The sequence below is a fragment of the Scyliorhinus torazame genome, chromosome 15 (genome assembly GCF_047496885.1).
Source record: "Scyliorhinus torazame isolate Kashiwa2021f chromosome 15, sScyTor2.1, whole genome shotgun sequence".
NCBI classification, from domain to species: domain Eukaryota; kingdom Metazoa; phylum Chordata; class Chondrichthyes; order Carcharhiniformes; family Scyliorhinidae; genus Scyliorhinus; species Scyliorhinus torazame.
The window spans coordinates 10,596,898-10,610,008 of record NC_092721.1 but is presented as its reverse complement, the minus strand read 5'-3'; the positions used below and the strand labels follow the sequence as shown (position 1 = coordinate 10,610,008).

The following is a 13,111-nucleotide window of genomic DNA, read 5'->3' as shown; positions in this document are numbered from 1 at the left end:
TTGTTCTACCTGACCCTCCCCCTTTCTCACCAGCATCAAACCCATCATATTTGTCCCTCTCTTTAGTTCTGAAGTAGAGTTACATTGGACGTGAAGCATTAACTCTGTTTCTCTCTCACAGATGCTGTCAGACAGGGTGAGTTGATGAGGACTAGGAGGAGGCACTTGTGGATCATAGACACCAGTATGGATTATTTGGAATGAATGCCCGTTCCTGTAAATACTATGTGTTATTTTTCTTCCTGATATTGCTAGAAGTGCAATCGGAAATATTGGCTTGTGCCTTCTTGGTGTAGTTTTGTTCAAACCCAAATATGATCCAGCGTCAGGAAGAAGGTGTTTCAACACAATGTGTTCTTCAGCGTAAAGAATCAGGAAGATACAATTGAGATCTGAGAGATGGACAAAAGCTTACTGACTAGCTGATGGTATATTTAATTTTCTGAGTGCAGAAATGACATTAACGTTTAAAAAATATATATACATGAATACATATCTTTGTACTGTCGTGCTCTCAGTTTGGACATTAAAGTTATGCAATATATATAATGTACATGGATAGAACTGTTTAGCATTGTTTTTCAATCTCTTCTTCCTTTACTAACCCTTTCCTCTTTTCCCTCCCTCTAACAGATCTAGAATTGAATCTAGTTTTTCTTGCTGGGGTTCGTTCCCGTCCAGCGTCTTATCGAAACAAGCTTCAAGTCGGGGGAGTTGGATGGGGGATGTTGTCCGGCTGCTTCACCCTCAGGGGAACATCATCCAATATCCAAACTAGTACTTCATAGCAAGGGTAATTAGAACGTAATTAAAGAACAGCACAAAAAAGGAAGGAGGCCATGCTGCCCATTGTGTCTGTGCTATCTCTTTGAAAGAGCTATTAATCCCACCAGCTGCCTCCCTCTCAAACAAGGCTTTGATCGTATCCTCGCAATTTATTTCCCGCTTTCCTCAGCTCACCTCTGGGTGTGTTTGTGAATCGCTCTTCTGACATTGGAAACAGCTTCTCCTTATTTACTCTGTCAAAACCCCTCGTGGTTTTTAACACCTCGAAGATATAGTATTCACCCCATTGCCCTTGACACCAGTAAGTTCAGCAAAGGCCTGGGCTTGCAATCCACTGGTGAAAATCCAGATTAGAACTTATCTAAACAGTGATATGGACTAGACAGGGTTGGTTCCTGTGATGCTTTCACAGTGTTGCCTTGTTTATGTGCATTTTTGTATTTACGATGTGTTCTTGGAGGTGATGAGGGTATCTCTCACTGCCCAGAGACAATATGAGGAATCTTTGGACCTGTTGGTTTTCTCTCTGAGCAACTTCAGAGGACGTCATGGTCAGTCCTGTAAAATGTGACCAAGGGGGAAGGTCATTCAGGGGGTGACGTCAGGAAATGTTTCTTTCCACGTTGGGGAGTGGCAATCTGGAACTCTCCCTTGAAAATGTCAAAACTGTGATTGAAGGATTTTTGTTGGGTGAGAGGATTAAGGGTTGCGGAAGGTGGGCAGCTGGAGTTAAGACCTGATGCAATTGCCTGCAAAGGGGTATTAGAAGCAGAAACCCTCAACTCATATAAAAGACGCCTGGACCTCAACCTGCAGTGACGTAACGGACCAAATTCTGGAAGGTGGGATAAGGATGGATGGCTTGATTTTCAGCCGGCGCAGACAGGATGGGCCGAGTCACCTCTTTCTACGCTGTCAACGTTCTACGATCCTATAATTCTAACTGAATGGCAGTTCACGTTCGAAGGGGCTGAATGGTCTCCGACTGCTCCCATGAGAGCCAGAGCCACCAGTAGGCCAGACTGGGCAAGTTGACATCCCCGAAGGACAGGATGAACCGGGATGGGCATTGTTATTCCGCTGCCTGCTGACAAATTAGTCATGTCAGGGTGAGATTTGAATAAATGTCTCCTGAGTATCTAGCACCGTAATCAGTCCCCTCTCTCCCCCTGTTTTCAGACTGATATTGAAAAATACATTCAGAAACAGTCCCCGTCACAGTTTCAGTAGTTCATTAGTACATCCATTTTGGAAGGGAATTTCATTTATTTAGCATCTTTAACACGGTAAAATCTCATGGATCAGACAGAAGTTGCCCCCGAGCCGCATAAGGAGACATTGGGCCAAGTGGCCAAAATCTTGGCCAAAGAGGTAGATTTCAAAGAGCATCTTAAAGGGAGGAGGTAAAGAGTTGGCGTGGGAGGATTCAGAGTTTAGGCTGAAATGACTGTGAACACGTCTGCAAGCGATGGAGCAGTGAAAACTGTGGGTTTTTTTAAATGCAAGAGTCGAAGGAACGCAGATGTTGATTGACGTCTCCAGCCCAGGAAGGAATTTTAAAAAGCAACCTGTCACCCTGGGAAAATGACATTCAAAGCCCTTCGCAAACGCCATCATTGTGGGTTCTGTCCGTATGTTGAAATGCCGCAAGTGTATTTGGTGAAATATGCTCGATGTGGTGAAAATCGGTTCTTGTATCTGTCGAGGTGCAGCTTGCTCACGAATGTTTGTTTTACAATTTGTGCGATTCACAATGAATGGCGGTTAACACTTTACAAATCCTAAGCTGTCTGACCCGATACCTGGTGACTAAATCCCATTTTGCACGGACAGCTTCATTTTAATTTAAACAATTGATGGAATAAGACCAATTCGGAAAGAAAGGGAAGACTTTCTTTCACAACCTGTAGGCTGTTATAACCAATAAAGTTCACGGACAGATAGAGACTATTTAACCCATTGTGTCAATTGACTTTCACTCATTCTCTAGATTGTCCCAGGCCACCTGGAACGATGGCCGCCACTGGCAGGATCGGAAAATCCCGCCCAAAGTTTACGATATAATAATAATAATCTTTATTGTCACAAGTAGGCTTACATTAACACTGCAATGAAGCCACTGTGAAAATCCCCTAGTCGCCACATTCCGGCGCCTGTTTGGGTACACGGAGGGAGAATTCAGAATGTCCAAATTACCTAACAAGCATGTCTTTCGGGACTTGTGGGAGGAAACAGGAGCACCCAGAGGAAACCCACGCAGACACGGGGAGAACATGCAGATTTCACACGGACAGTGACCCAAGCCGGGAATCGAACCTGGGACCCTAGTGCTGTGAAGCAACAGTGTTAACCACTATGCTATGTGCCGCCCATATATATAACTGCCATAGTTAGAGAGCTAATTTTAATAACAACATCATTTATTATTCCTTACGTGACATTCCAAACTAAACCATATGAACATATTCCTAATCTAATAATGAAATAGCATTTTTCTTGAAGCAGTGGAGTCAAAGTCTGCAGTCCGATTTTACATTAGAGACACAGGAATGGTTTGTCAATTGGCCCACACTTTGACGTGCCACTGTTCTAGAAATGAATTTTGTGTGGGCTTCAAATAGGGCACGGCTTGAAAGCACCTTTACAACACCTCAGGAAGTCCCAAAACACTTTGCAGCCAAGACGTTGTTCTGAAGTGTGGTTATCGTTGCAACGTGGGACAGGACATAGTTAACGTTCACACAGCAAATCTCCACCACAAACAGCAATGCGACCGTGGCCAGATGTTGATTGGACAGATTAATATTGGTCAGGACACAGGTCTTCAGTTCTTCTTCGAAAAAATGGCATGGTATTTTTTTTAATGTCCACCTGAGAGAGAGGGTGGATGGGGCCTCGGTTTTTAACGTCCCATCTGGACGCTGAGAGCTCCCACGGCTCTCCCTCAGTGCTACAGTGGGACTGTCTGCCTAGATTTTTCAAGTCTTTGGAGTGGGTCTTGGACCCAGGACGTTCTGACTCAGGAGGTAAGAGTGCAACTGGCTGTGCCACTTAAAGGACTGTTCCCAGTTTCCTGCTCAAAATATAAGGAGGTTGCGTGAAATTGATGGAGCAATAAGATGCTCTAAATTAGCTTTGCACATTTTACAAGGGTGAATGGTGAGAAAGAACAACATCATATCAGGTACCAACACCAATCCCTGTCTTGTGATACTTCAGCTTTAATATGACAAAGGATTGCTACTGAGTCAGCTATAAAAAAAACACGAGTATTTGTCACCTTTGCTCAAGGGTATTATATTTTGGTGAAAAACCAATTGATTGGCCGGTGTCAATTCATTGATCCCGACCCTGATCCTTGGATTTGACTCAAGGTGGCAGGAGTGCTGTTGTTCTCCGAGCTGCTCTTCAAGGAGACGGCCAATGTGAAGTGGCGCCTGATTATACCCAAAACCTTTCTTTTGTAACCCTTGAACGCAAAGAAGTAGATGAGTGGATCAATGCAGCAGTTGAGGTTCATGAAGCAGACAGAGACTTGCAGGCTGACCTTGAAGACCTGTTGTTGCCAGCAGCTCTGTTGGGAGATGAGTTTTCGGATCATGTACTGCATGATGGTGATGTGATAGGGAGTGAAACATATCAGGAATGCCAGAAGAACAAGCAGAATGACATTGATGGCCTTTTTGTTCCTGCCTAGCTTTTCGGTTAATGGGTTCTCCTTTGCCGTCTTGCAGAGCTTCACGTTGACCCGCGAGTAGCAGAAGAGTATCACCGTGACCGGGAGACAATATCCCAAAAAGCAAGCGCCGAGGAGTAGTTTGGGCAAGTTGGTATTTGTCTCAAAGTTTGGGTATTCCATGCAAGTCACCAAGCCGTTATTGTTCTTGGTCATTGTCACAAAGAGCAAGGGCGCTGTCTGAATGAAGACAAAGACCCAAACTGCACCACAGATATATCGAACATTTTGTACTTTCCGAAACTTGGCGAATCGAAGGGGGTGCACCACCGCGATGTAACGGTCGACACTCAGGCAGGTCATGAACTGAATGCTGACGTAAGTGTTTATGTAGAAAATGACGGCAGAAATTCTGCACAGCATTTCCCTGAATGGCCAGTCAAATCCGCGGATGGTGTAGACTATTCGAGCTGGTAGAGCAGCTGTGAAGAGGGCGTCGGAGACAGCCAGGTGGATTAAATATAATGTGGTCGAATTGATCTTTTGATGTTTTTGGAGAGTTATGTGCAGCGCTAAAATGTTTCCCAATAAACCAACAATGAGAATAATGATGTAGAAGAGAGAAAACATGACCTTAGCCGCCTCATGGTGCATGTACACATCGCAGGTTATATTTGTGGAATTATTCATGGTGAGATAAGAAGCGGCAGAAACCATTTAACTCTGGATTTGATGCAACTCCTCCTTCTGTTGAAAAACAAAGAAAATAAATATCAGTTCAGTACCTCCTCAGTAATGAGCAAACAATGATTTGAGAACAGTAGGAAGTCTTATAACACCAGGTTAAAGTCCAACAGGTTTATTTGGAATCACTAGCTTTCGGAGCGTAGCTCTTTCAACAGGAGACTGAAGATGTAGGTTACACAAACACAGCACATATAGACAAAGCCAATGATATTTTGAATGCGAGCCTTTGCAGGTAATTAAGTCTTTACAGGTCCAGACGGTGCGACTGGATAGAGGGATAATCACAGGTTAAAGAGGTGTGAATTGTCTCAAGCCAGGACAGCTGGTAGGATTTTGCAAGCCCAGGCCAGATGGTGAGGGGTTAAATGTAGTGAGACTTGCAATACAATACATTTTTTTTTAAGGTAGTGAGAAAAGAATCCAAGGTCCTGGTTGAGGCTGTACTCATGCGTGCAGAACTTGGCTGCTCGGTGATTCTGTGTTGTCCTGCGTCCTGAAGGCCACCTTGGAAAACTTTTACCCGATGATCAGAGGCTGAATGCCCTTGACTGCTGAAGTGTTCCCCGACGTGGAGGGAACACTCCTGCTTGGCTTGGGACAATTCACACCTCTTTAACCTGTGATTATCCCTCTCTCCAGTCGCACCGTCTGGACCTGTAAAGACTTAATTACCTGCAAAGACTCTCATTCAAAATATCATCTTGCATCATTGGCTTTGTCTTTATATGCTGTATTTGTGTAACCTACTTCTTCACTCACCTGATGAAGGAGCGATGCTCCGAAAGTTAGTGATTCCAAATAAACCTGTTGGACTTGCAACTTTTTACTGTGTCCACCCCAGTCGAACACCGGCATCCCCACATCACGATCTGAGAAGGTTCATTTTTAGGACACGGACCACAGCTCGACGGGTGCCGGGAGAAGGAAAGGGCGCAGGGGAGATTTACCTGAATGGGATCAGGGAGGAAGGATTTAGGTTGATGTGGAGAGAGTGGAGAAGCTGGGATTGTTCTCCTTTGGGCATAGAAGGTTAAAGGGAGATTTAATGGAGGTGTTCAAAATGTTGCAGGTTTTTGGCAGAGTAAACAAAGAGAAAATGTTTCTGCTGGTAAGGGGCTAACCAGAGGGTCACAGATTATTTTTCGGAAATATGTTTTTATTGGTTTGCATTTAACTTGTTGAACAACATTGTTGAAAGAGGTTGAAATATACAAGGAAAGGAAACAAATTGCCCCAAGAAAAACATACAGAATAAAACATAACGAAAACTGTGGAACACAGTGATCCCATCTAGATACAAAGAACAAGATCTATATATGATGTGGAGATGCCGGCGTTGGACTGGGGTGAGCACAGTACGAAGTCTTACAACACCAGGTTAAAGTCCAACAGGTTTGTTTCGATGTCACTAGCTTTCGGAGCGCTGCTCCTTCCTCAGGTGAATGAAGAGGTATGTTCCAGAAACACATATATAGACAAATTCAAAGACGCCAAACAATGCTTGGAATGCAACCATTAGCAGGTGATTAAATCTTTACAGATCCAGAGATGGGGTAACCCCAGGTTAAAGAGGTGTGAATTATATCAAGCCAGGACAGTTGGTAGGATTTTGCAGGCCAGATGGTGGGGGATGAATGTAATGCAACATGAATCCCAGGTCCCGGTTGAGGCCGCACTCATGTGTGCGGAACTTGGCTATAAGTTTCTGCTCGCCGATTCTGCATTGTCGCGCGTCCTGAAGGCCGCCTTGGAGAACGCTTACCCGGAGATCAGAGGCTGAATGCCCTTGACTGCTGAAGTGTTCCCCGACTGGAAGGGAACACTCCTGCCTGGTGATTGTTGCGCGATGTCCGTTCATTCGTTGTCGCAGCGTCTGCATGGTCTCGCCAATGTACCACGCTTCGGGACATCCTTTCCTGCAGTGTATGAGGTAGACAACGTTGGCCGAGTCGCACGAGTATGTACCGCGTACCTGTTGGATGGTGTTCTCTCGTGTAATAATGGTATCCATGTCGATGATCTGGCACGTCTTGCAGAGATTGCCATGGCAGGGTTGTGTGGTGTCGTGGTCACTGTTCTGAAGACTGGGTAGTTTGCTGCAAACAATGGTTTGTTTGAGGTTGCGCGGTTGTTTGAAGGCAAGTAGTGGGGGTGTGGGGATGACCTTGGCAAGATGTTCATCGTCATCAACGACGTGTTGAAGGCTGTGAAGAAGATGACGTAGTTTCTCCGCTCCGGGAAGTACTGGACGACGAAGGGTATTCTGTCGGTTGTGTCCCATGTTTGTCTTCTGAGGAGGTCGGTGCGGTTTTTCGCTGTGGCGCGTTGAAACTGTCGATCGATGAGTCGAGCGCCATATCCCGTTCGTACGAGGGCATCTTTCAACGTCTGTAGATGTCTGTTACGCTCCTCCTCGTCTGAGCAGATCCTGTGTATACGGAGAGCTTGTCCATAGGGGATGGCTTCTTTAATGTGTTTGGGGTGGAAGCTGGAGAAGTGGAGCATCATGAGGTTATCCGTGGGTTTGCGGTAAAGCGAAGTGCTGAGGTGACCGTCCTTGATGGAGACGAGTGTGTCCAAGAATGCAACTGATTTTGGAGAGTAGTCCATGGTAAGTCTGATGGTTGCATGGAACTTATTAATGCCATCGTGTAGTCGTTTCAGTGATTCTTCGCCGTGGGTCCAAAGGAAAAAAATGTAATCGATGTATCTGGTGTATAACGTTGGTTGAAGGTCCTGTGCGGTGAGTAGGTCCTGTTCAAACTTGTGCATGAAGATGTTGGCGTATTGGGGTGCGATTTTGGTCCCCATGGCTGTTCCGTGCGTCTGGATGGAGAACTTGTTGTCGAAGGTGAAGACATTGTGATCCAGAATGAAGTGGATGAGTTGCAGAATTGCGTCTGGAGATTGGCAGTTGTCGGTGTTGAGTACTGAGGCTGTTGCAGCAATGCCGTCGTCATGGGGGATGCTGGTGTAGAGTGCCGAGACGTCCATTGTGACGAGGAATGTTCCTGGTTCAACTGGTCCATGGTTGCTGAGTTTCTGTAGGAAGTCCGTCGTGTCGCGACAGAAGCTGGGCGTACCTTGTACGATGGGTTTCAAGATGCCCTCGATGTAGCCAGAGAGGTTCTCACACAAGGTCCCATTGCCTGAAACGATAGGGCGGCCTGGTGTGTTGGCCTTATGTATTTTTGGGAGGCAGTAGAGATCTCCAATGCGGGGAGTACGTGGGATGAGCTACCTCGCCTCGCACATCTCCTCCAAACTTTGCCCCACGGACCTTAAACCTATGCCCCCTAGTGACTGACCCCTCCACCCTGGGAAAGAGTGCCTGCCCATCCACTCTATCCATGCCCCTCATAATCTTGTAGACCTCTTATCAGGTCACCCCTCAACCTCCATCTACCAGAGATCTTCAGATCTATATAGCACAGGAACAGGCCCTTCAGCGCTCCAAGACTGTACCAATCATGATACCACTCTTGGCCAAAACCCTTCGCACTTCGTAGTGCCGTATCCCTCTGTACCCATCCTCTCCATGTATTTGTCAAGGTGCCTTTTGAACGGCGTGAATGTATCTCCTTCCACAACCTCCCCTGGCAATGCGTTCCAGGCACTCACCACCCTCTGTGTAAAAGACCTGCCTCACACATTTCCTCTAAACTTTGCCCCACGGACCTTAAACCTATGCCCCCTGGTGACTGAGCCCTCCACCCTGGGAAAGAGTGCCTGCCCATCCACTCTGTCCATGCCCCTCCTAATCTTGTAGACCTCTATCAGGTCACCCCTCAACCTCCGACTTTCTAATGAAAACAGTCTGAGTCTATTCAGCCTCTCCTCATAGCTAACACCCTCCAGACCAGGCAACATCCTGGTAAACCTCCCCTACACCCTCTCCAAAGCCTCCAAAGCCAGGGTCCATTGTACCCTGAAGGTGGCAACGCAGGTCGATAGAGTGGTCAAGAAGGCATACAACATGCTTGCCTTCATCGGACGGCGTATTGAGTACAAGAGTCGGCAGGTCATGTTACAGTTGTATAGGACTTTGGTTAGGCCACATTTGGAATACTGCGTGCAGTTCTGGTCGCCACATTACCAGAAGGATATGGATGCTTTAGAGAGGGTGCAGAGGAGGTTCACCAGGATGTTGCCTGGTATGGAGGGTGCTAGCTATGAAGAAAGCTTGAGTAGATTAGGATTGTTTTCGTTGGAAAGACGGAGGTTGAGGGGGAACCTGATTGAGGTCTACAGAATTATGAGAGGTATGGACAAGGTGGATAGCAACAAGCTTTTTCCAAGAGTGGGTGTGTCAATTACAAGGGGTCACGATTTCAAGGTGAAAGGGGGAAAGTTTAAGGGAGATGTGCGTGGAAAGTTCTTTACACAGAGGGTGGTGGGTGCCTGGAACGCTTTGCCAGCGGAGGTGGTAGAGGCGGGCACGATAGCATCATTAAGATGCATCTAGACAGATATATGAACGGGCGGGGAACAGAGGGAAGTAGATCCTTGGAAATAGGCGACATGTTTAGATAAAGGATCTGGATCGGCACAGGCTGGGAGGGCCGAAGAGCCTGTTCCTGTGCTGTAATTTTCTTTGTTCTTTGTTCTTCCACATCCTTTTGGTAGTGTGGCGACCAGAATTGTGCGCAATATTCCAAGTGTGGCCTTACCAAGGTTCTATACAACTGCAGCGTGACTCGCCAGTTTTTCTACTCGATGCCGTGAGTAACACGCTCAGAGTGTAGAACTAATTCAGACAACACTATGGACTGGTATAGACTATGGACCTCTTTGAAGAGGTAACCAGTACAGTCGACAAGGGGGAGCCAGTCGATGTGGTATATTTGGACTTTCAGAAGGCGTTTGACAAAGTCCCGCATAAGAGATTATTGTGCAAAAATAAAGGCGCATGGGATTGGGGGAAATGTATTGAGGTGGATGGAAAACTGGTTGGCAGAGAGGAAACAAAGAGTTGGGATTAATGGGTCCTTTTCAAATTGGCAGGCAGTAACCGGTGGGGTACCACAGGGATCGGTGCTGGGACCTCAGCTATTCACAATATATATTAATGATTTGGATGAGGGAACAAAATGTAACATCTCAAAGTTTGCAGATGGTACCAAATTAGGTGGGAGGGTGAATTGTGACGAGGATGCAGGGATCCTACAGCAAATTCTGGACAGGTTGGGCGAGTGGGCCAACCAATGGTAGATGCAGTATAATTTGGATAAGTGTGAGGTTATTCACTATGGAAGCAAAAACAGGAAGGCAGATTACTACCTGAATGGTTGTAAATTAGGAGAGGGGAGTGTGCAGCGGGACCTGGGTGTCCTTGTGCACCATTCGCTGAAGGTAAGCATGCAGGTGCAGCAGGCGGTAAAGAAGGCTAATGGTACGTTGGCCTTCATTGCACGAGGTTTCGAGTATAGAAGCAGGGATGTGTTGCTGCAATTGTACAGGGCCTTGGTGAGGCCACACCTGGAGTATTGTGGGCAATTTTGGTCTCCTTCTCTGAGGAAGGATGTTCTTGCTCTCGAGGGAGTGCAGCGAAGGTTTACCAGACTGATTCCTGGGATGGCGGGACTGTCATATGAGGAGAGATTGACTCGGTTGGGATTGTTCTCGCTGGAGCTCAGAAGAATGAGGGGGGATCTCAGAGACTTATAAAATTCTAACAGGACTAGACAGGGTAGATTCAGGGAAGATGTTACCAATGATGGGTGTGTCCAGAACCAGGGGTCACAGTCTGAGGATTCAGGGTAAACCATTTCAGACAGAGATAAGGAGACATTTCTTCACACAAAGAGTGGTGAGCCTGTGGAATTCATTACCACAGGAAGTAGTTGATGCTAAAACATTGAATATATTCAAGAGGCGGCTGGATATAGCACTTGGGGCGAATGGGATCAAAGGCTATGGGGAGAAAGCAGGATTAGGCTATTGAGTTGGATGATCAGCCATGATGGTGATGAATGGCGGAGCAGGCTCGAAGGGCCAAAAGGCCTCCTCCTGCTCCTATCTTCTATGTGTCTATGTATCTATGTAGCAATGTTCGCCATGACCCCGATCTACAGGAACCATAAATTCACCCTGGCAACATGGGACGCCTCGTTTAAAAGGTGGAGACAGGACGAGGGGACCTATAGATAGTTGGCAGGATAGAGACCCTGGGGGAAGTGATGGACAAACTACAGCTGGGTAACATATATACAAATTTGAGGCCTATTGGCCTTAGGCCCCGAGTAGCTGGTTTTCCCAACCCTCTGTTCCACTATTTACATGTGGCCCTGTGGTATTAGAAAATGGGGATATTTATACAGTGGGGTGAGGAAATGAAAGATGAGTCATAGCCACAGAAACCAAGTGAAGAGAGTGCGAATAGCTACAGGAACCAAGGGAAGAGAGTGCGAATAGCAGTCCCCAGAGAGAATAAAAGGTGTGAAAGGCCAAACAGAGAAACTAAAATCAGAGGGTAAAATGTGACAGGTGTAGATGTGGGGGAGCGGGGGACATGGGTGGGCGAGAGGGGAAGAAGGAAGCAAAGGGGAAAAAAGGTAAGGAAAGGGGATATAAGATAGGGGGAGGGGAAATATATATAAAGAAAGAGAAAATAGAAATAAATGGTAAAAGACAGTTAAAATGAAATGGGATGAAAACAAATGGGTCGAGGTGGGGTAGAGCTAATCATCTGAAGTTGTTGAATTCGATGTTGAGACCGGAAGGCTGTAGCGTGCCTAACCGGAAGATGAGATGTTGTTCCTCCAGTTTGCGTTGAGCTTCACTGGAACATTGCAGCAGGCCAAGAACAGACATGTGGGCACGGGAGCAGGGTCTTGTGTTAAAAGACAGCTGGGGACCATCCAAGATGGCCCCCGTTGATTCCTTTGTTCCAGCCGTCGCCATGTGCAACCTGTTGGAACCAGCATTCTACCCTCCCCTTCCACTCCCTGTCCCCAGATACCCCCCATGTGTCCCCATACTCTCACCGTCACTCCCTTCCCCTCACCCACACCTCCCTCTCTTGCCCTTCTACAGCTCCCCTCTCCGTTCTCCCCGATCTGGTTTTCTACCCCTCCCTTTCTGCCAGGCGCTCCCTCCCTTTCGTGAGCTGTGCTGCGCCCCCACCCCCTCTTCTTACCCCTGTGCCCCGCATATACCCTAGTCCTGTGACTCCTCCCGGGAGCATTTCCTCCTATCTTTTACCTGTTTTGTTTCCCCCCCCTCCAAGTCCTTCCGGCTTTGATGTCCCACGGCCTTACCCTCCCCCCCTCCTAGGACGTGCAGGTGCCCGTTCCAGTGAGTGCCAAAGACACATCATATAATAATACAAAAGAGAAGCATAAGAAAGAAAAGACAAAGAATATCGTCAGTGATCCATGTGTGTCCCTTACTGCTGTCTTCCCAGCCCGTTCTTCCTAACAAGTTCCTCTGAGTCTCCCCGTGTGTTGAAGGAGTGCTTCCTTGTTGCCATGTGTCACCCAGAGTTTTGCGGGGTACAACAATCTGAACCACACTTTGTTTTTAAACAGGGCCGCCGCCTTGGCTCCGTTGAACTTGGCCGGGCACTTGGCCAAGTCGGCCCCGGTGTCCTGATATATGCCGATCGTATGTTCTTCCCATGTGCAGGGCCGCATACTCGTCACCCAGCCCGAAATTCACTCCTTGTCTTGGAACCTGTGGAGCTTTGCTATGGTCACTCTTGGTGGTTCCCCTGTTTTGGGCCTTTGCCTGAGCGACCTGTGTGCGCTGTCCACTTCTCAGGGATTGGGGAAGCTTTCACCCCCGACCAACTTTCCCAGTATCTGTGCAACATAGTCCGTGCCCTCTGGTAGCCCGTCGATCCTTACATTCTGGCAGCGGGATCTATTTTCCTGGTCTTCCAACTTCCCCTTGAGTGTTCCT

At 47.1% G+C, this 13,111-nt stretch overlaps 2 protein-coding genes across 2 annotated transcripts in view; one reads left to right on the top strand and one right to left on the bottom strand.

The window, feature by feature from the left end:
- The window catches only part of ubac2 (UBA domain containing 2), a 353,572-nt gene extending 353,290 nt beyond the window's left edge, over positions 1–282 (top strand). Inside the window, exon 9 of the mRNA XM_072476077.1 lies at positions 122–282. Within this exon, the coding sequence (XP_072332178.1) occupies positions 122–145 (24 nt within the window). The 3' untranslated portion in view covers positions 146–282. The remainder of the gene's footprint in view (positions 1–121) is intronic.
- A 133-nt stretch (positions 283–415) lies between these two features.
- The window catches only part of LOC140391520 (G-protein coupled receptor 183-like), a 30,297-nt gene continuing 17,601 nt past the window's right edge, over positions 416–13,111 (bottom strand). The window contains exon 2 of the mRNA XM_072476078.1: positions 416–5,209. Coding sequence (XP_072332179.1) covers positions 4,118–5,179 — 1,062 coding nt within the window. The 5' untranslated portion in view covers positions 5,180–5,209 and the 3' untranslated portion in view covers positions 416–4,117. The remainder of the gene's footprint in view (positions 5,210–13,111) is intronic.